General features: G+C 39.8%; 1 protein-coding gene across 2 annotated transcripts in view; it reads left to right on the top strand.

Moving 5' to 3' along the window:
- Window positions 1–21,376, top strand: part of Pth2r (parathyroid hormone 2 receptor) — a 106,356-nt gene that overhangs the window by 59,808 nt on the left and 25,172 nt on the right. For both annotated transcript variants that reach the window (XM_012947738.2, XM_045147829.1), the window contains 2 exons: window positions 8,312–8,372; window positions 12,982–13,045. In XM_012947738.2, coding sequence (XP_012803192.2) covers window positions 8,312–8,372; window positions 12,982–13,045 — 125 coding nt within the window. The remainder of the gene's footprint in view (window positions 1–8,311; window positions 8,373–12,981; window positions 13,046–21,376) is intronic.

Genomic DNA, 21,376 nt, shown 5'->3' with positions numbered 1-21,376 from the left:
GACTAGCAAACTTTTCAAGCTTAATTTATATTTGATGTTTCAAGGCCAAAATCTTGCAAGGCTTCTGTGAGGGGCATTTGAGAGAATACACAACACACACACATTTAGAACTTTGAGGCCCATACCTTATGCCAGTGTCTATATTATCAGCTTTTTGTCAGAAAATTTTTGATTTTTGAATTTGGAAGCTCTTTTTGACTTGCTTTTCTAGGTTATTATAGTAAGAATGCCAGAAAGGAATTTATAAGATTCTCCTGACTGTACTTAACACAATGCAAATTATAGATTAATTATAGAGATTTGCCATACCATTTAGAAGACTATTTTTCAAATGACTTTTGGCAGGGTTTAAAAACTTAATATTTAGCTCACATTCAACAAATGACTGAACCAGCATTGGGGCAATTACTGTGTCAAGCACAGCCTCAATATGACATGGAGCATGGGATGCTGGGCTGCTGGAAACCAGCATGGAGAAGTGTTTAAAATAGAGATGAGTCTGACCCTATAACAATGATAGGTCTCAATTGCTAGTTTAATATTCAGTTGATGAGGTGCTCAGCATAGGATAGAGTCCCTCAGGGGATCAAGGCGAGATATGAAAGATTTTTTTTTCCCTTCTGAACAAAACAAGAACATTCCTTTTCTTAGGTTTTTTTTTTTTTTTTTTTTTTCCCCTCAAGGTAGGGTCTCACTCTAGCCCAGGCCTGACCTGGAATTCACTATGTTGTCTCAGGGTGGTCTCAAACTCATGGAGATCCTCCTACCTATGCCTCCCTATGTTGGGATTAAAGGCATGCACCACCACGCCTGGCTTTGAAATTTTATTTTTAATTTTTGAAAATGCTTTTATTTATTTGAAAGAGATAGAGTGAGTGAGTATGGGTGTGCAAACAAACTCCAGACCCATCACCACTTTGTACATCAAGATGTACATGGGTACTTGAAGTCAAACCTTGGCTGTCAGGTTTTATAAACAAGCATCTAACTGCTGAGCCATCTCTCTGGTCCAAAGCAATAGACATTTAAAAAAATTTAATAATTTTTTATTGACAACTTCCATAATTATAAACAATATCCCATGGTAATTCCCTCCCTTCCCCCACTTTCTTTGAGACTCCACTTCCATCATATCCCCTTCCCCCTCAGTCTCTCTTTTATTTTGATGGCATCATCTTTTCCTCCAATTATGATGGTCTTGCATAGGTAGTGTCAGGCATTGTGAAGTCATGGATATCCAGGATATTTTGTGTCTGGAGAACACTGTAAGGAGTCCTACCCTTCCTTTGGCCTTTACATTCTTTCTGCCACCTTTTCCGCAATGGACCCTGAGCTTTGGAAGGTGTGATAGAGATGTTTCAGTGCTGAGCACTCCTCTGTCATATCTTCTCAGCACCATGATGCCTTCTGAGTCATCCCAGGGCCACTGCCATCTGAAAAGAGAAGGTTCTCTAACCAAAAGGGAGAGTAGCATTACTGTATGGGTATGAACATTAAGATAAGTGCTTACTGGCTGTTTGGTGAGCATAGTATATACATTTAGCCAGACAGCAGCAGATATCACAACCCTTGAGCTCATGACTACCCCTGTTGTAGCTTTTCAGTATCAGGGATGTGTTTCCTCTCATGTAGCAGGCCTCCAGTCCAATTAAAGGGCAGATGGTTTTCCCCATAACAGACGTGCCACTATTTACCCATTAGCTCGAAAAATTTTTTCAAACACTTTTAATTGGGAATTTTAACATATGAATATATTAGAATTTGATGGTAGTTCTCGCGTACTGGCCCCTTTTGTCCCCCTCTCTTACCCCTATTTCCTTAAGCATCCTCCTTTTTCTGAGTAGTCCTTTTGTTTTGATATCTCTTTCTTTTTGTCCTTTATCCTTTAAGTCAAACTTTTGACGGGAAGTATTGTTCTGGTCTTAGGTTTTAGGAAGGTAATGACCTCTACTGTAAGATCATGAATGCAAGGATCAGTTTATATCCACAGGACAAATGCCCCAGGGTCTTCCTTCTTATCTGCGGCTTTTATATTGAAGTGTGGGGTTTGTCACAATGAAACCCTAGAAACTGGTTTTCAAGTTCTCATACAAAAAAGCATTTAAGGGCTGGGGAAATGGCTTAGTGGTTAACGCATTTGCCTGTGAAGCCTAAGGACCCTGGTTCTATTCCCCAGGACCCAATTAAGCCAGATGCACAAGGGCTGTATGCATCTGAAGTTCGTTTGCAGTGGCTGGAGGCCCTGGTGTACCCATTCTCTTTCTGCCTCCTCTTCTCTCTCTTTCAAATAAATAAATAAATAAATAAAAATATTTTTTAAAAGCATTTAAAAATAAACCCTAAATCTATATAGGAGCACAAAAGACCCTGAACAGCCAAAGCAATCCTGAGCAAGAAGGAGCAATGCTGGGGGTACCAAAGGCATGATACAGAAGGCATGACAACACCAGATAGAACGATACAAGCACAAAACCAGACATGACAATAAATGAATACAATAGCTGGCCCACGAGGCTATGTACACTTAACTTGTGGCAAGGTACCAAAACACAGGTGAGAGAAAACACAACCTTTTCAATGAATAGTGCTGGGAACACTGGATATTCACTTATGGAAGACTGAAATTAGATCAAATGGATCCAAGACCTGAAACCTCGGTGCTACCAGAGGAAAACACAGGAGGTACAGCAGGAACTCTAGGCATAGGCAGTTGCTTTCTCAACAGAACCCCATATCTCAGGAAACCATACCAAGAATTGACACATCAAAGTGCATGAGATTAAAAAGCTGCTCACATCAGCCAGGTGGTACATGCATCTGGAGTTCGTTTGTAGCAGCTGGAAGCCCTGGCATGCCCATTCTTTTTATTTTTTTTCTCTCTCCTTCTCTCTCATTCAAATAAATAAAATATTCAATAACCCCCCCACCCCCAAATTTCTAGTGGGCTTCTATGAAAATATAGGCTTCTGTTGCAGTCAGGTTTGCATTGCTGGTAGAAATCACCCAACCAAGAGCAGCTTGTGGGAAAAAAAGAGGCTTATTTTGGCTTATAGGCTCCATGGGGAAGCTCCACAATGGCAGGGAAAACAATGACATGAGCAGAGGGTAGACATCATCCCTTGGACAACATAAGGTGTGCTGTAGCAACAGGAGACTGTGCCAAACACTGGCAAGGGGAAGCTGGCTATAACAACCATAAATAAGCCCACCCCCAACAATACATTGCCTCCAATAGACATTAATTCCCAAATCTCCATCAGCTAGGAACTGGTGTTCAGAACACCTAGGTTTATGGGGGACACCTGAATCAAACCACCACAGCTTCTAACTTTCCTTTATAACATTTGTTAATTTGTCCACAACAATTTTGGCCTAGTGATTGACCCTTCAGTCGAGAAGCACTACTTTCTGAGCTCCTCACTCCATGAGGTAGGTTAAGAACACAGTAGAAGCCATGTAGGGGTCTCAGGGAAGCTCACTGGGAAGGCATTTTTCATGCAGCAGTATGCTCATGTGATCGCCCACCATCCCACATGATAATGCACACTCTTTGTAGGGTCATAGGCAGTAGTTAGTCTAGCTTCTCAATTTCTCTTTGCACCACTGTTCTTAAAAAAATTTCCAGAGCATATGTGATATAAAGAAGAATAATATTCCTTTAAGACTGATTCTTTGCCCCTATGAAGTAGCTATTCTTACTCAAATTTGCTTAACAGATTTTTGCTCCTTTATCTTGATATTTTCAGTCTGATTTTATTATTTTTATTTTTCAAAGCCATTATAGTTATTTTGCAGGATCCCTTGTGAAAATTCATAGTGAACCTAATTCCATAGTTTCTCCAAATGACATTACTTATTGTAAAAATATAACTTATTGAAAAATATAACTTGGTTGGCTTCTCTTGGGGGCACAATTATAGCTTTAAACTTGCTTCAGCTACAAAAATACTCAGAAGTGAAACTCACACCAAGTTACAATTCATATTGACTTTAATCACTAAATATATTGGAAAGGAAGGAAAATTACAATCCAAAGAAAAATATGCTATATCTGACCTTCACTCAACTGTAGGCAAATAATTAAAATAACTATTTTTATTCATTTTTTTAATCCCTCAAAATGGGTAGAGGAAAAAAGGCTTTTTTCTTTCAACTGGACACACCCTTAAATTTCTGTATTTTTATCTCTGTTCTGTAAATAAGACACTGGACTCTGGATTTTATTCATACTTTCATGAGTATATTTTTCTGTATTTGTTTTTATATTTTAAAGGTTTTAATTTTAGTTTTTATTATTATTGAATGTGGTGCTTAATCTCTATCTTTAATTTTCAATCACCAGACGAGATGCCAGTATGTGCGTATTAACATATAAAAGGATTTACCCTGGTAATTCCATATGGTTATGTTCCTGTTGCCATGCTCTTGTGTAGAAAGTTTACACATTCTGTGTTTTCTGAAAATTATCATAGAACACTCTATTTCATTGTGTTATCTGTATATTATGCAATCTCAACTGAGTGAATGTTTTAAAAAATAATTTTATTTATTTATTTATTTGAGAGAGAGATACAGAAATAGGCAGATAGAGGGTGGGGAAGAGAAAGAGAGATAGAGAGAGAGAGAGAGAGGGAGAAAATGGGTGCCCCAGGGCCTCCAGTCACTGCAAACAAACTCCAGATGTGTGTGCCTCCTTGTGCATCTGGCTTACATGGGTCCTGGAGAGTCAAACCTGGGTCCTTTGGCTTTGCAGGCAAGTACCTTAACTGCTAAGCCATCTCTCCTGTCCTTAGTGAATGTTTTTTAATCACTCACTTAGCAGTAATATCGTTTAAAGGTAGAGTTGTATTAAAATCTGTACCTTAGTCCACTTTGTGTGACTATAACAAAAGAACTGGATAACATGTAAAAAAAAAAGGTTATGGGCTGGAGAGATGGCTTAGCAGTTAAGTGCTTGCCTGTGAAGCCTAAGGACCCCGGTTCAAGGCTCAATTCCCTAGGACCCACATTAGCCAGATGCACAAGGGGGCGCACGTGTCTGGAGATTTTTGCAGTGGCTGTAAGCCCTGGCGTGCCCATTCTCTCTCTTGCTCTCTGCCTCTCTCTCTCTCTCTCTCTCTCTCTGTCTCAAATAAATAAAAATAAACAAACAAAAAAACCCACCAGGTTTGATATAAAATATTTAAAATAATCATTATCTAAAATATACTGCCATCTCCAGCATGATTAATCAAAACATAAAATGTGACACAGGAAATTGCCTCATTAGGAGATTATGAAGGAATCAGATGATGTAGACCTGAGCATGAGATAATGTGAAAATGCTGATCAAAGAAACAGATGTCTTAACAATAGTCAACACAGAAGAAAAGCAAAACTATCTGTGATAGGCCTTTTCTAACCATCCTATCAGAAATAGCTATGCCTAACCCTCCCTCCAGTTACCTGATATCATTCTTGTCTTTCTGAAAATAAGCATGAGTTGATAACTGATAAACAAGCATAAATTGATAATTGACATTATCTTTATTAATTTTGTCTCATTTACAACAGTATGCTTTATTTTACTAGTAATTTTCATATATAAACATACTATAATTAGAACATCATCCTATCCCATCATCATCTTTTTTGAACTCCCCTCCCCCACTGCAGTTCCATTAAACCCATCCATTTTCCTATAAGTGCTTCTATTTTGATATCTCTTTCTGTTTTTTTAATTGTTTGTTAGTTATGGACATATTCAGTATGTAAACAGCACATGTTGGTACCATTCTTACCCTCCTCCCTGTCCTCCGCCGCCCCCGCCCTTGGAAGGGACCCTCCTCATTGGGGATGCCACTTGTCCCCATGGGGACTGTGGCTCATGCATTGTGGGGGTAGCCATCAGTTATGGGGAAGAGGCAATGTCTCTGTGTGTAATGTCCCAACTGTGGCTCTAACAATCTTTCAGCCCCCTCTTCTGCCAATTTCCCTGAGCCATGCTGAGTTCATTTTAGGTCTGCTTCAGTGATGGGCTCTTGGGAACCTCTGTGTCTCTGGATCTCTGATTTAGCTTTTTTCCATCACCCATATAAAAATGTTGATGGACTTGATATTATTCAAGGATTATTCCAGCTCAATTTCTCAGTATCCGCAACTGAAGCACCTATTGTATACATTTTGAGAAAACAAAAATATTATCTATTTGTCCATTGTTTTAATTCTAAGATTAAACTAATCTTTGGCATGCAAATAGGCATTTAAGTGCTCAATGGAAAAATGGTAGGATGGATGAATACACAAGTGGAAAGGTAGATAAAAAGAATATGCAAGTTACACCTAAGAAATAACCACAACTAAGCAGATCTATGTTGATATAAAAACAACAGACTTCAAGCGGATTAAAGCAAGAGAAGAACACAAAGGAATATAGGATTGTAAAATTCACTAGTCAAGTAGACAGGCTGAGGTTAAAGTCACTATAAGGGGTGACAACTTATTTCCAATCTTTCCTGAAGAAACTTCTTCATCCCAGTCTTTTCTTTGTTCATCTTTTTGGTAGAAAGAATACCTTAACTACCACAAGTGTGGGTGAATGTGTGTGAATAGCATATGAGTGTGGTATGAGCTGGTTTGTGTGTGGTGCATGCAAATGTGCATGGCCTATGAACATGTGTGCAGAGGCCAGAGGAGAACATCATTGTATCCTCTCTCTATCACTTATCCACGTGTTTCCTTGAGACAGAGTCTCTCACTGATTCCAGAGCTTGCCTTTTTCCTGAGCCCCAGTGATTCTCTGATCTCTGCTGTCCACAGGAGTGGGGGCCATGCTCAGCTGTTCATGTGGCTTCTAGGGATTCAGACTCAGGCCCTGCAGTCCTTATGCTTACACAGGAAGTATGCATAGCCACTGAACAATCTCTCTAATACTCTACTCATATGTGTTGGTTTTATTTCTATTTATTTATTTATTTTTAAATCTTTTTTAAAATTTTTAAAAATTTATTTATTTGAGAGTGACAGACAGGGAGAAAGAGGCATAGAGAGAATGGGTGTGCCAGGGCCTCCAGCCACTGCAAATGAACTCCAGACACGTGTGCCCCATTGTGCATCTGGCTAACGTGGGTACTGGGGAATACAGCCTGGAACGAGGGTCCTTAAGCTTCACAGGCAAGTGCTTAACTGCTAAGCCAACTCTCCAGCCCTGTTGGTTTTATTTTTAAATAAAGAATTTAATATTGTGTTTGGTAAAAATGTGCTAAGATACAGGAAAATGTTTCCTTTCTGTTAGTCGTTCCTAACTTTGGTAGTGTAATTGTTATTAATTAATTATTTTATTAGTTAATGAACAGATCATGTGCTGTTCCCATTCCCCTCATGGAATCCTCTTGTATCCCCTCTTCCATGCCTCCATTCCACTGAGGGTCTTCCTCAGTGGAGTTATTGGTATTCACCATAGAGGTTATGAATGCACCAGTCAGTCTCCATGGTAGTGTTTTAATTATACCTTCCATAGTTCCTTTTGTTAAACCTCATTCATAAGTGTTACATAATCAAAAGTCAGCCATTCAATCTTTCAGTTGCCTAATGTATTGGTCCCTATAATTTCTGGCTTATGATTTTTTTTTGGGGGGGGGGAATAATGCCAAGGTGTAATTACCTGGAGCAGTCAGCCTTTACTGGTGGTCAAAGGACTCATGCAAGTCCAGTATAGTAGACTTGATATAGCACATGCACAAATCATCATGGTCATAGCTGTGGCCCTTTTCTAAACTATTAATGCAGAGAAACGCTTGTTCTTGGTGCCAGTAGGAGAAAAAGAAAGGGAGAGGCTAAGGTGGTCAAGTCTTCCTGACTTTATAACCTGCTGTGTGGCCTCCTCTGCCTGCCACTTTTCTAATGATAAAAAATTCTAAGCTTTTTAAGGACAGCCTCTCTTCTGTCTCTCTTATTGCCTCATTCATCAAAAATTGTGACAGTGTGACAAAAGTCAGAGTACACCATCCTCTGTCTACCTCTGGTCTCTCCAAATGTGGTTTTCCTCCAAGTCCTTCCAGTGAAAACTAGACCAAACTTCATCTTCAAACTTTCAGGGATGATTTGTCCTTCATGGTTTCATTTATTTCTTAAATTAAAGAGATGAAATTAGACAGAATTATTCACATATAATTTTGGTTCTATTTTTTCTCTTTTAACTACAAATAGGATATTCCCCTTGTGTTATTCTCTTATGTTCACTCTTCCCTGTATTACTTTCCCCATGCAAAAAAAAAAAAAAAATACTTGGTCCTAAGATAAATATATTTTCTAAACCTTTTTCCAATTCCAGGGTTTCCAGCAGTATTTGTTGTGGCTTGGGCAGTGGCACGTGCCATTCTGGCTGATGCCAGGTAAGTGAAAACCAGAACAAGGGAAGAGAGAGCCCCAGGTTTTCTGCAGACTTCAGCATTCTGATTGGAATGCACACTGACTACTCTTTTTTTGTTGCCTTTGTCCATTAGGGATGTCATGTGGAAGTTGCCCTGATGCAGTGCAGTCCAGTGTATTACCAGCAAACTGTCTAGCTCAATGTCATAGAACAGAAAGGCTCATGAGACAGATTTAGATGGCTGATGAATTCAATTTAAAATGCCTTGAGAAGCAAAGGGACAGAGACTGGTGAGGGACTAATGCTTAGATATGCAGTGAGCTGGTAGAGGGAGCACCCTACCCTGAAGTAGGCAAGGCTCATGCTTCCTGTTTCTTTCATTGCCATATTGGCCTTCCCCACTGGTATGGGGAATGAGGTATGGTTATGAAGGCCAGCGCTAAAGAGATAAGGTTGCAGAAAGGGACTGTATCAATTACCTTCTCATGGCTGAGGAAAAAAAATAAACCTGACAAAAGTCAGTTTAAGGGAGGAAGGGCTCATCTCAGTGTATAGTTCTGGGTTCCAATCCCACATGGTCAGGTAGGCATGGTGGCAGGATCTTGGGGCAGCTGGTCACAGTCAGTCCACGGTGAGGAAGTGGAGCACAGAAATCAAGGAATACTGCTCAGCCAGCTTTTCTTTTTACACAGCCTAGGATCCCAGTGTGGAATTGCGCAGCTCTGTTAAGGTGGGTCTTCTCACCTCAATTAGCCTAATCAAGAAAATCCCTCACAGGTGATTGTAGGTCCTTTGCCTAATTGACAATCAATATAAACCATCACAAGACCTATAATGGAAGGGCCTTGGGCCAATGACACACACTTGCTGTTTCAGAGACAGAGGGGTAAGCACACTGGCTATAGCTGTATCATCCCAATTACCTGCTACATAGCTCTAGGATTTATTTTCATTCGTTGAACAAGGCTGTGTGAGAGAATGAGTTTCAACTGATTTTCAAGAAACAAAGAACTAAGAATATTTAGTATTTCCTATTAGGAATATTTTTTGTCCCTTATTATTTAGCATGTGTCTCACAAGTTTTCTGTTCTTTTAAGAACACATAAACTGTTATCAAAATACAATTTAGCATTTTATACCAATATACACTTCACAATAGCAGACCTCTTTATTAGGAACCTTTCTCTGACTTAAACTAGTATGCATATTTTGAATTGTTAAGTATTTACTTTAGAAATTGGCTTTTATGCTGGAGAGATGGCTTAGCCTGCAAAGCCAGAGTACCCAGGTTCAATTCATCAGGACCCACATAAGCCAGATGCACAAGATGGCACATGTGTCTGGAGTTTGTTTGTAGCAGCTAAAGGCCCTCATACACCCATTCATTCTCTCTCTGTGTCCACCTCTCTCTCTCTCTCTCTCTCTCTCTCTCTCTCTCTCTCTCTGTGTGTGTGTATCAAAGTAAAAAAAGAAATTAGTTCATCAGGGGGCACTAAAAAAATGTCGTAGTACATAACCATCTAACTCTTATGAACCTGTCATTTGGGCTGGGGAGATACCTCAGTGTTTAAAAATGTTTGTTGGGGGCTGGAGAGATGGCTTAGTGGTTAAGCGCTTGCCTGTGAAGCCTAAGGACCCCAGTTTGAGGCTCAGTTCCCCAGGTCCCACGTTAGCCAGATGCACAAGGGGATGCACGTGTCTGGAGTTTGTTTGCAGAGGCTGGAAGCCCTGGCGTGCCCATTCTCTCTCTCTCCCTCTATCTGTCTTTCTCTCTATGTCTGTCGCTCTCAAATAAATAAATAAAAAATGAACAAAAAAAAATTTAAAAAAATGTTTGCTGGGCTGGAGAGATGGCTTAGCAGTTAAGGCATTTGCTTGTAAAGCCTAAGGATCCAAGTTCGATTCCCCTGTGCCCATGTAAGCCAGATGCACAAGGTGGTGCATGCATTTGGAGTTTGTTTGCAGTGGCTGGGGGCCCTGGTACATCCATTCTCTCTTTCTGTCTACCTCTTTCTTGCTTTCTCACTCTCAAATAAGTAAATGAGTAAGTAAAATGTTTAAAAAAATGTTTGCTGTGAGCTTGACCATTAGACAATTAGTTTCTTGAACCCATGTGAAGTTGCACTCATAGAATGCACATATATGTAATCACAACATGGAAAAAGAAGTTGAGAGAATCTCAAAGCTTGTGAGGCAGCTGACAATGAGAAACGAGGAAGGAGAGGACCAATACTCTGACTTCTACACACGTACACACACACACACACACACACACACACACACACACACACACACAACCTGCCACTCATTGTGCCTAAAAGACCAGGTGCTCCAGAGGTGTCTTTAGGAGCAGTCTTTCCAACACTGCCCAGTTCTCAACAACTCCCTATTCATCACATTGTCTCAGTTCTAAAAACCTCAGTTCATTTGCATGTCTCACTTGCTTTTACTATTTTTGGAGGTTTATATTTTTTTTCTGACAGTTAATAAATTGGATTAATGTTATCTATATTGTTGCTCTGTGCATAATGAAATAATTTGCAGCATCTGCTATTTAATTTCCAGAGGAAGGAGGTTGAGGAGTAAATAGGTATTAATTACTGCTTCATTGATTGTATTCTGAGATGGGTGAGTTTGAGGCCACCCTGAGACTGCAGAGTGAATTCTAGGTCAGCCTGGGCTAGAGAAAGACCCTACTGCAAAAAAAAAAAAAAAAAAAGAAAAAAAAAGAGCCAAAGAACAGAAATAGCAGAAAATAAGACTATGCTTGTGCATTTGGATGTGCACAAACATTGAAAGAATATGCAATAAGGTATTGAGATATTATCTATAAGGAGGGCAAGTGCATTGGTTGGCAAGAACATGGGGAAAATTGACTCATCTCAGTACTTGTATTTTTACATATCTTGATGTTTGAAATGAAAATATAGTACCTATCCATGAAAATTAAACATTAAAAATGTGTAGTAGTTAGATGTGTACTGAAAATGAAAAGAATTGAAAATCAGTCTGGAGATGTATCTCAGTTGGTAGAACACTTGGCTAGTTTGCATAACGCCCTGGATTTGATCCCCAGCTTTGCACCGGATCCGCTGCGGTAGTGCACACCTGTAATGCCAGCGTTTGGGAAGAAAGGCAGGAGTTCCAGATCATTCTTGGCTATGTAGTAAGCTTGAAGTCAGCCTAGGATACATGATACTCTGTCTCAAAAAAAAAAAATAGTTTAAATTACATTTTATTATCTATAACTTGTTCATTTATAAAATGTAACTTCTTGACAAATTTATCATATAGAATTAAAAACTATCATATCTCCAGATTAAAAATATTTTAACTTATTATGAGAGAGAGAGAGAGAGATAATGAATATGGGCTCACCAGGGCCTCTTGACACTGCAGATGAACTCCACATACAAGAACCAGTTTGTGCATCTGGCTTCATGTAGGCACTGGGGACTCAAACCCTGGCTGTCAGACTTTGCAAACAAGGACCTTCTCTCCAGTCCCCCCAATTAAAATTTTTTTTTGTTTATTTTTATTTATTTATTTGAGAGCAACTGAGAAAAAGGCAGAGAGAGAATGGGTGGACTAGGGCTTCCAGCCACTGCAAATGAACTCCAAATGCATGTGCCACCTTGTGCATCTGGCTGACGTGGGCCCTGGGAAATTGAGCCTCGAACCAGTAAATAGTGCTTAAGCCACATGCATTACCTCACAACATCTCTCTCTGTCTCTCTCTCTCTCACACACACACACATACTGATCTCTGGTCTCTGCTTTCTAGTACTTACATTCTCTTTAGGAATAAGAAAATAAATGTAACAATTAGGTGGAAGAAATAAACACATCTTTATATGAAGAAAAATAATACTGAAAATTTACAAATGCAGAAACATTCAATCCAACTGATAAATTACTTTCCATTGAAGACAGCTAATACTCATTTCTATGGAAAAAGTCATTTCTGGGCTGGAGAAATGGCTCAGTGGTTAAAGACACTTACTTGCAAAGCCTTACAGCCTGGGTTCAATTCACCAGTGCCCACAGAGTGCCGTATACACAAGGACTGCATGCCTCTGGAGTTCCTTTGCAGTGGCAAGAGGCCTTGGTGCATCCATTTTTTTTTTCTCTCTCTTTCAAATAAATAACTATTTTTGAAAGTTGCTTATTATTATGTTTCTGTTACTAAGAGTGGTTTGTGCTGCTGTCAGTGCTAGTGTGGACTTAAGAAACAAGATTATTCTAAGTTCTGAAGGAGAGAGACATTTTTAGTTATTATGTCTCATTTTGATGCTAATCAAATCAAGGTGACAATTGCACTATAGATAACTATTTTTTGTGGCTGCAGAAACAAAGTTTTATGTATTTTATGTTTATGTTACTATAAAAGTAGTTTGTCAAGATCTAGAATACGTCATTTCCATAGGGCTATCTAATAGTATGGATGTCAGGGCCCATAACACATGTTTTTAACTGGTTTAGATGTTTCATGATAAGATTTTTTTTTCATGTTATTTATTTCTTAGTCAGAGGTTGAGACTTGAGTTTTGGGTACTTAAAATGCTACTTTTATTCTCATGATACATTTATGATGCCAAGCTTATTCGTGACAGTTCCTTTCCATGTCTCAGGTGCTGGGAACTTAGTGCTGGAGATAGGTGGATTTACCAAGCTCCAATCTTGGCAGCTATCGGGGTAAGTCGAAGAAACTTGCATAGTTTAATTAAATAATGAATTAAACTGCTGCCAAACTTCTGAGAAAGTTAGTCTGTTGCTTTAGGGTGCAGTAAGTTTGGGGAAGTCTTACATGTACAGCAATGGCTGTGGGGACAGTTAGGGGTGGGGGGCCATAGTCCTGTCTGTGGCTGACACAGAGGCTCATTCAGAAAGCGTACGTCTTTCCTCTACTCGGGTAGCATTTGGGACAGATCTGAGATTTCATTATATCCATGAATATTTGTGCATGGAGGAACTAGACACAAACACGCTAAATGAAACGCTTAGCATTTACAATAAGTGAAATGCTGCTATGTGAACCTGCTGACCAGGTGTGCCTGAGCTGGAGCTGCATCTCCAGGAGCCGCCAGGAGCTGAAAGACCTGACCTCATGGAGATCGGTCCTGTGTCCATTGCTCTGGCTTCCTTTGCCTCATCCAACTTTCTCCCTCTCCACACTTCCAAGCCCTTCTCTTGAGTTTCTCGTTTGCATGTGCGCTTTTTCATAGCTTGCAGTTAGCTTCTAGGGCACAATTTATATCTCATTACCTTTTGTACTGTCAATGCCTCGTGCTAGGGTTGTAAAGCAAGAGTTCTTGCTTAAAGCTCAACAATAAATCTATACTTTTATGCAGTAGATACATTTTACTTATTTATTTTTTTTATTTAATGAGGTAGAAGTACTTATTAAGCCCAAGAAATCTTTGCAGAATTATTAAAAAATTAAGCAAAAGACAGTGTAGAAAAGGAACTCATCAGGCATTTTTTTTTTAATGAAACACATGATTTTTATCCAAAGTGTGGTGAGGTAGGGGTAAAAATGTTGGTATACTCAGTAAATTTGAAGAAAACAAGTGGAAGGCAATTTTCTTCTTCTTGAACAAAAGCAAGAATCCTTAAATTCGATTTTCATTCTGACATGGCCCAATTAGTTCCACCAATCCCAGAAGAGATTCAAGAGCAACTTTCTATCCACTCCGAGTTGTCCTGTGGTTTCATTATTTTCAACTTAGAGGTACCAGAAATTCCTTGAAGGCTCTTAATTTACCCGCAATTTGCTAATGTATTTGAAAGTTCTCATAAGATGTAAAAATAAATAACTTGAAGTCAATATCTCACTTATTTTTTTATCAATAATTTAGAGAAACCTGAGTTATGAGAGAGAAAAATTAAATAGGCAGATAGAATCCCAAGGGAAGAAAAAGCAGAACTACAAAGAGAAATCTAAGGTGGAGTTTGCAATGAAAGGCAAGAATTATTTTGAGAATCAAGAATTAAAAAGCTTAAGAACAGAGGCTCCCTGGAGACAGAGCTGGCCCTGGGAATGGAAACGTGGAAGGCAGTGTCACACCAGGTGGCAAGATTGCTGGTGACCTGGTAGCTAAGGGAAACACTGAAACACCTGGTATGTGCATAGAGAAATGCTGGGGACTGGAGTGGGGTGACATCTAGGGGTCCCAGCTCCACGTTTTCAAACCTGGATTCTAGGAGAAGTGATTATTTTTACTTGCTGTTTTTTTTTTTTTTTTTTTAAACTGGTCCAAAGACCAGTACTTTCTAATTAAAATTGGTGCTCAGAAAATGAAAGATGACTTAATACCGATTTTGGACAAAGAGTGGTGATTGATAGTAAATCCTAGCTCATGAGAAGAAAAGCAGTTCCAAGTCCAGCTTCATGCTTCCTGTCTCGTTAGCGTTTAAATCTCCACCCAGAGGTGAGTGGTTCAGTACTATTATGAGGAGCCAAAAGGTCATCTTCAGACGCTGTGGAGTAGCTCTGTGTTAGTGGCCAGTTTTAGTTAGCCCCAGGTAGGGGTTGCCAGCCTTTCCATGTCAACTTGTGAGGACTTCTGGCCTTCACTCTGCTCTATTGTGCTACCTGGATGAGTAGACAGGATTTGGCTCTAACGGTGCTGCTGGGCACTAACTACTAGGTCCATAAACCTGCTGCTGAGTTCCTCTGGGTTAGAAACCATTAGGAACTGGAAATGGTCAAGGAAAGTGGGCTTATCAACAGTACGTCCAAACCAGGGGTTGGGACTGGGTTGTCTAGTTCCCTCCCCACTGTCTCTCGTCATCTTAGAATTTACAGAAAGCTGTGAGACGAAGACGAGAACAAGTGTAAATTTAGCTGCGAGACAATTAAAAAGACCCTTTGCCTGGGGAGAAGGGACATGGGCCTCCAGGTTGCCTCTAGTCTGTTAAGAAGATTTTTTTTTTTTTTTAAATTCAAGGAAAATGAGGCCTTAAAGATCCTCCACTTGGTGGGAAAATTGGAGTCTCGGGTTTTGTGGGATGTAAGATCCTCACCCATTTTAGGCTTACTGGATTCTTTGTCCCTGGGTCCATTACGTTAGGCACAGAGTGGAAGCCTGTGGCATGGTTTTGTTGGAGGTCAGCTTACCTCCAGGCATCTGCCTCCCTGTTCAATACAATAATTTTGTAAGAGAGGGGAGGTGATAGTTGGGTACATCAGTTCTCTCACAGCAGGGGCTACAGCATAGCATCATGTTAGGAGGCCAAGGCTGTGGAGTGTTGGGGACTGTCCCTTTAGATCCAGAACTCATTTCCTGGCTTCCATGCCTTATCCGTTGTTCCTTCCTAGCCTCATAGCGTCTCCCCTTCTGCCTGGGCTGCCTTAGCTTCATACAGTGCAGTTTAGTTCTGATCTGAGAACAGGCCGCAGCCTCTGTCTGTGCTGGTTGGTCTGCCTGGTATATACTTTTCTCCTGCTTGTCACCTGCATTGGCTCATTCTTCTCTTAGGTTCCATCTTACGTGGTCCTCACACGGGCTTTTCTTCATCATACAGACATGTGTCACAGCACTTAAGAGCAGAAACTCTGGGCCAGAATGTCTTTGTTAGAGTCTGAGGTATAACAGGCTGGAATTTTATTGTGTCGGTGGCCTTCAGCTAATTATTTAAACTCAGGGTCCACTTTTGCCATCAGTAAAATGAGCAAAAAAATAGCAGAGTGGCATGAGTTAATAATTGGACTGCATTCAAAGGAATGGCTGGTATCTAGCACCAGGAGCGTTTCAAATATTATCAAATTTGTTTTTTATGTTTAAACAATTTGCCCATAACCCAGGTAAACATCCAGCCTCAACCCTTGATCATAAAAGTGTTTCTAGAAAGTTATACAATGTAATGCTAGAACACTCACCCTATATATCTGTATATCTATCTGAAGGGCCTCCAGATGCCATTTGGCTTCTTGACCCCATGGCCCTCCACAGCGACACTGTGAAAAGTCCTCTGGCTATGCAGAGCTTTCTGATTACAGAATGTTATCACTCCCCTTAGGCAACAAGGTCATAGCTTTGACTGTTTTTAAAAGTGTAAAAATGTGTACACAAATGGTGTAATTCTTACTTCTTATTGTTCTTCAATATTTAATGTTGTTTGTGTTTGATAGTAGAATACCTTATTTTGTAACTTTTGGGGTAAACCATTCTATGATTTACCATGTGTCCCTTGAGAAGAGCATTATATAAAGTTCTTATTTCATGTTCACTTTCTTGCTTCTATGTGAAATACCATTTCTAAATCCAGTAACTATTTGATGAAAAAGAAACCTGCTACCTAATGACATCTCATAGCAAACCAGCTGGACAGAAATCCAGTATCCATGCATGGAGGCTGACAACCTTCTATTCTCCCTGGTCTCTGTGGAGATGTGAAGTGGGGAGGGTACAGCCTTGTCTTCTTTGTCTTGCCTGGACTTTGTGATCCTCTTGCCTCTTCCTTAGGCTGGAATTATAGGCATCTACCCAAATATGGTCTATACAGTCATCTTTTGCACATGGGCAGTTTATGAAAAACTAAGAAAGCCTGGTCACTCTTGGGAGGGAGACTACATACGTCAGTAGTTTAGTGACCATATACATAGCCATATATATCGGCAGTTTAGAAATTGTATACATGACTATATGCAAAAATAGCTTAGACCACAGACCTGGGCCACACTGTCTTTGTTAGGATTTTACTCATTCAGTTTTTATTTTGAAAAAAATTGTCCCGACTAATGCCACGAAGCTGTGCCACTAAGTTTTCCTCTAGTTGTTCTAAAGTTTTCCTTCACTTAATTACATCTTTAGTCTACTTTGAATTGATTTAGTAAGTGGTATGAGAAGAGGATCCAATTTTATTCTTCTGTATATGGATAACCAGTTTTCCCAACACTACTTATGAAAGAAATTGTTCTTTCTACATTGTGTGTTCTCATCTCTTTTGACAAATCCTTCACCATGGATACATGGGTTTATTTCTTGGCCCTCTATTCTCTTCCACTGGTTTATGTGCCATTTTTTATGTTGCTACTATGTGGTTTTGATTATTGTAGCTTTGTAACATATTTTGAACTTTTTGTGGTACCTCCAGCTTTTATCTTCCTACTTAAAATTGTTTTATCTACATATAGTCTTGGGAGGTTTCAAATGAAGTTTGTCATACTTTTTCCTACTTCTGTGAAGAATGCAGTGAGATATTGACAGGGATTTCACTGCAGCTGGAGATCTCTCTGGGTAGCATGGATATCTTAACATATTAATACTCCCAACCCATAAACATGGAATGTTTCCTCTGATAGCTGCCTTCTTTAGTGTTCTTTTTGGAATTTTTAATTTTCAGTTTATAAGTCCTTTCTTTGGTGAAGTATCTTGTTGTTTTTATTGTTACTGTGAATTAACTTGTTTTCTCAGTTTCTTTTTTAAATTTTTTTGATGTTAATAATTTTGCATCTTTTGGCCTCTGTCCCCAAAAGTCAAGTCCTTAACCCTGTATCACTCTTCAGAGGTGCCTGTCATTTCATAGAATTCGTGGTAATTGGTAATCCTGTAACTTTGTTCTCTGGTGAGTTAAAAACATAAAGTTAATAAATAAATTAATTAATTAATCCAGGTTACCCAGCATTTCTTTGTTTCCATGCTGGGAGCAAGGCTCTTTCTAGCTTTCTGCTATCAAGGAAATTTTCTTTTTCCCACTTTTGAAACAGTGTTTCATGGAGCCCCAGGTTGACCTGAACTGACTGTGGAGCCCAGCATAACCTAGAGTTCTTGAGCCCCCTGACTATTCACAAGTGCTGGGATTACAGGCATGTACCTACCCATCTGGTTTAGGAAATATAATTAAAAACAAAACCCCAAACACAGATGCCCTTTCCATAAGGGTAGTGTTTCAGTCAGCTTCACATTGCTGGGATGAACTTCCAAAACAGGCACAGTCAATGGGAGGAACAGGATTTATGTATTTATTTGCTTTTTCGAGGTAAGGTCTCACTCCAGCTCAGGCTGACCTGGAAATCACTCTGCAGTCTCACGGTGGCTTCAAGTTGACGGCAATCCTCCTACCTCTGCCTCCAGAGTGTTGGGATTAAAGGCGTGCTCCACCACGCCCTGCCGAACGAACAGGATTTCCTGAAGTTTACACATCCAGGGGAAGTTCCATAATGGTGGAGGAAGCTGGTCCCCTTTCACAGATCCACACATGAGAGAAGTAACCGCTACCCACACCACAGACAGGCATATTCCAGAACCCCCAGCAGAACTCAGCACTGCATATATCTTTAGGCTGGAATTCCAGACCCGCCTCCAAACACACCTTAGGGCTGGACCCTAGGATCCACTCATAGTGACACTTCCCCCAGGCAGGTGGCTGGAGATCTAATGCTTTAATAAACTCCTGAATCTATTAAGAGACATCCATTCAAATTACCACATGTAGTATAGAAAAAAAAAAAAACACTTTTAGTAATGAATTATTAAACCAGAATGTGCTGTGTATTATAGGCAATCTGCTAAGAGATTGTGAAGGCAAAGGAATTATGCTAGCTTTTTTTTTTTTTTTGGTAGCAAAGAAAAGCCAACCCTCCCTATAGGTGTTTTGAAGCGAATCAATAACTGCTCCTCAAGGAAAAGGACCATCCTACCTCATTTGGCACACATGAATCATCTTAAGTTTACTGCATAATTGGGGTGACTGCCTGTTTGCTAATTAGCCTCACATAGAGGCAAAGTAAGCATCTCTGTGGCAGGAGGTAACTTTGAAGATGGGTGTCTACTGAAGTTAGGTTCCCACTTGCCCTCAAAACCCAGGACAGGAAGACTACCTCCCTCAAAGCTTACATTTTAAAGAAGTGGTGTCAGATTTTTGATAAAGCATTCCTGAATAATTAAGATAAACAAAGGCTTATCTGATCTACAAAAAGATTTATAGGTCTTTCAAAGAGATAAGAAAGTTTTCTTAGGAGGGGAGGGAAGTCTCCTCCACCATTTTCAATGGGGAGAATAAGCAGTCCACATTTTTTTCCCCTAGTTTTTCGAGATAGGGTTTCACTGTGGCCATGGCTGGTCTGGAATTCACTGTGTAGTCTCAGGGTAACCTCTGCCACTGTGAAGGCGAGAGGAGCTGGGGTTCTAACGTGAGGATTCACATTGCTTCCTGCGAGTACTGCACACCTTTAAAATCTGACACCCCAGATCATGCAGCTAGAACTCCTCCACTCATGTTCACTCCCCTTTGCCCACTGTGCACCTGCCAAGTCATGTTACCCAAACTTGCAACAACCAGCATTGAGTGGCCAGTCTTCCAAGAAAACCTCACCAAGAACTAAGAGTACAGGAGTTTAGGAGAAGACATGTGCTCAGGCATATAAGCCTTGTGGCTTTCAGAACTTGGAAGAGATAAAACAAAGACCAAAAAAATTAGGGAAAATGAACTTCTGAGTCTGCTTTAGGCAACCCTTCATTTCCAGAGAGTGAAGGTAGAGCCCATGCTAAAGGTCATAGAGCCTGTGTGACAAAAACAGACATCCTGCATTTTTTTTTCACCATGTTCTTTTCACTTGCCTTCAGGAATATGTCAAACTGTTTCTTGAACAAAGGCTGGAAAAACATCTTTCTATTTATAGGGCTACATTTCGACTGTTAAACGTTTCTCAGCTTTACAATATCAGATCTGCTTGCTCTTAGTCTTGTGCTTGAATGTGCCATGGTCTTTGCAAGTAGACATGTTCTGTGTGCCTGATCAAAAAAAGTAGTTACCATGAATTTGAAACTTGAACTGGGTCTCTTGCTTACTTCTGTATTTGGCTAGTATAACAGAGCATATTCTATTTAATATATACCTCAGTGTCAAATCTGATAGAATATGCTTAGAATTTCCAAGTGCTATATAGAGGAAACTAAATTTCATGGAATTGGGGAATTCTGAGGACTTACAAGTCATTCAGAAGAACTGAAGTCTGGAGATGAATAATGTGCAAATATGGGAGGAACCAGCTGACTTTGTAAAGGTGGGTTTGAAAAGCAGCATTGTTGTTTCCCGTGTTTTGTCAGCCTATGTCAAAATGATTTCTTTGGCATGTATGTGTAATACATGTGGTGTGGTGTGATGTGTGTGTGGTATATACATATATATGTGTAGATACACATGTTGTGTGTGTGTATGTGTGTGTATAGGCCAGAGGAGAGTATAGGGTACTCTGCTTGCATTGTTTATCTGCATGTTTCCTTGAAACAGAGTCTCTCAGTGACTCTCAGAGATGACTGTTTTCATAAGCCTCAGTGATTGTCTGATTTCTGTTCTCCATACAGACATGCATGGCCATGCTCAGCTATTTACATGGGTACTGAGGAATCTAACTTGGGGCTCTCAGGCCCACCTAGGTCCTCATGCTTGTGGTGAGTGCTGTTTCCCGCTGAGCCATCTCTCCAGTCCCATAAAAATGATGTGTAAGAAGACCAAAGTCATTAAACTAATGTTATTTTATGAAAATAAAATTTCCAAATATCATAATTTATTATTAACCTTCAAATCTTAATGTTGATGAGGATAATTCCAAAATTCTTCTATACAACATCAAAACACAAGAGGAACATTTCCTGGTTACCAGCAGTGCACAAAGCATCCTTTAGATTCTGCATCTTCCAGAGCATCACTAGAATGAGTGTGGATGTGCAGCCTGAGGAGTAGACAGGCAGGCCAGCAAGGCCTGGAAGAAGAGCCAAAAATGGACTCAATAAGTTCTCCAGAAGCCAGGGCCCTTCCCCTGTGAAATTAGGCCCTGGATTTAGTTGAAAGTGATCAAAACCACTGGCATATAAACAGGAATTTAGAAATGAAATCTATTTGTGTTTGGACATGTATAGCTGGCCTTAAGAATACCAGTAATGTGAAATAGAGAATGGTTTGGTATTACTAGAAATCTGAGACTTTGAATTTCCTCATTCATCTTCATTCTCAATCAAGTGATAGGCTTCTCAAGTCCTACCCAAATTTATAGTTTTCTCAAAGGTCAAGTTTTTGTCA

This window comes from Jaculus jaculus, chromosome 4 (genome assembly GCF_020740685.1).
Source record: "Jaculus jaculus isolate mJacJac1 chromosome 4, mJacJac1.mat.Y.cur, whole genome shotgun sequence".
Lineage (NCBI taxonomy): Eukaryota > Metazoa > Chordata > Mammalia > Rodentia > Dipodidae > Jaculus > Jaculus jaculus.
Note: the sequence above shows the minus strand (reverse complement) of the source record. Positions and strands in the feature narration are given on the sequence as shown.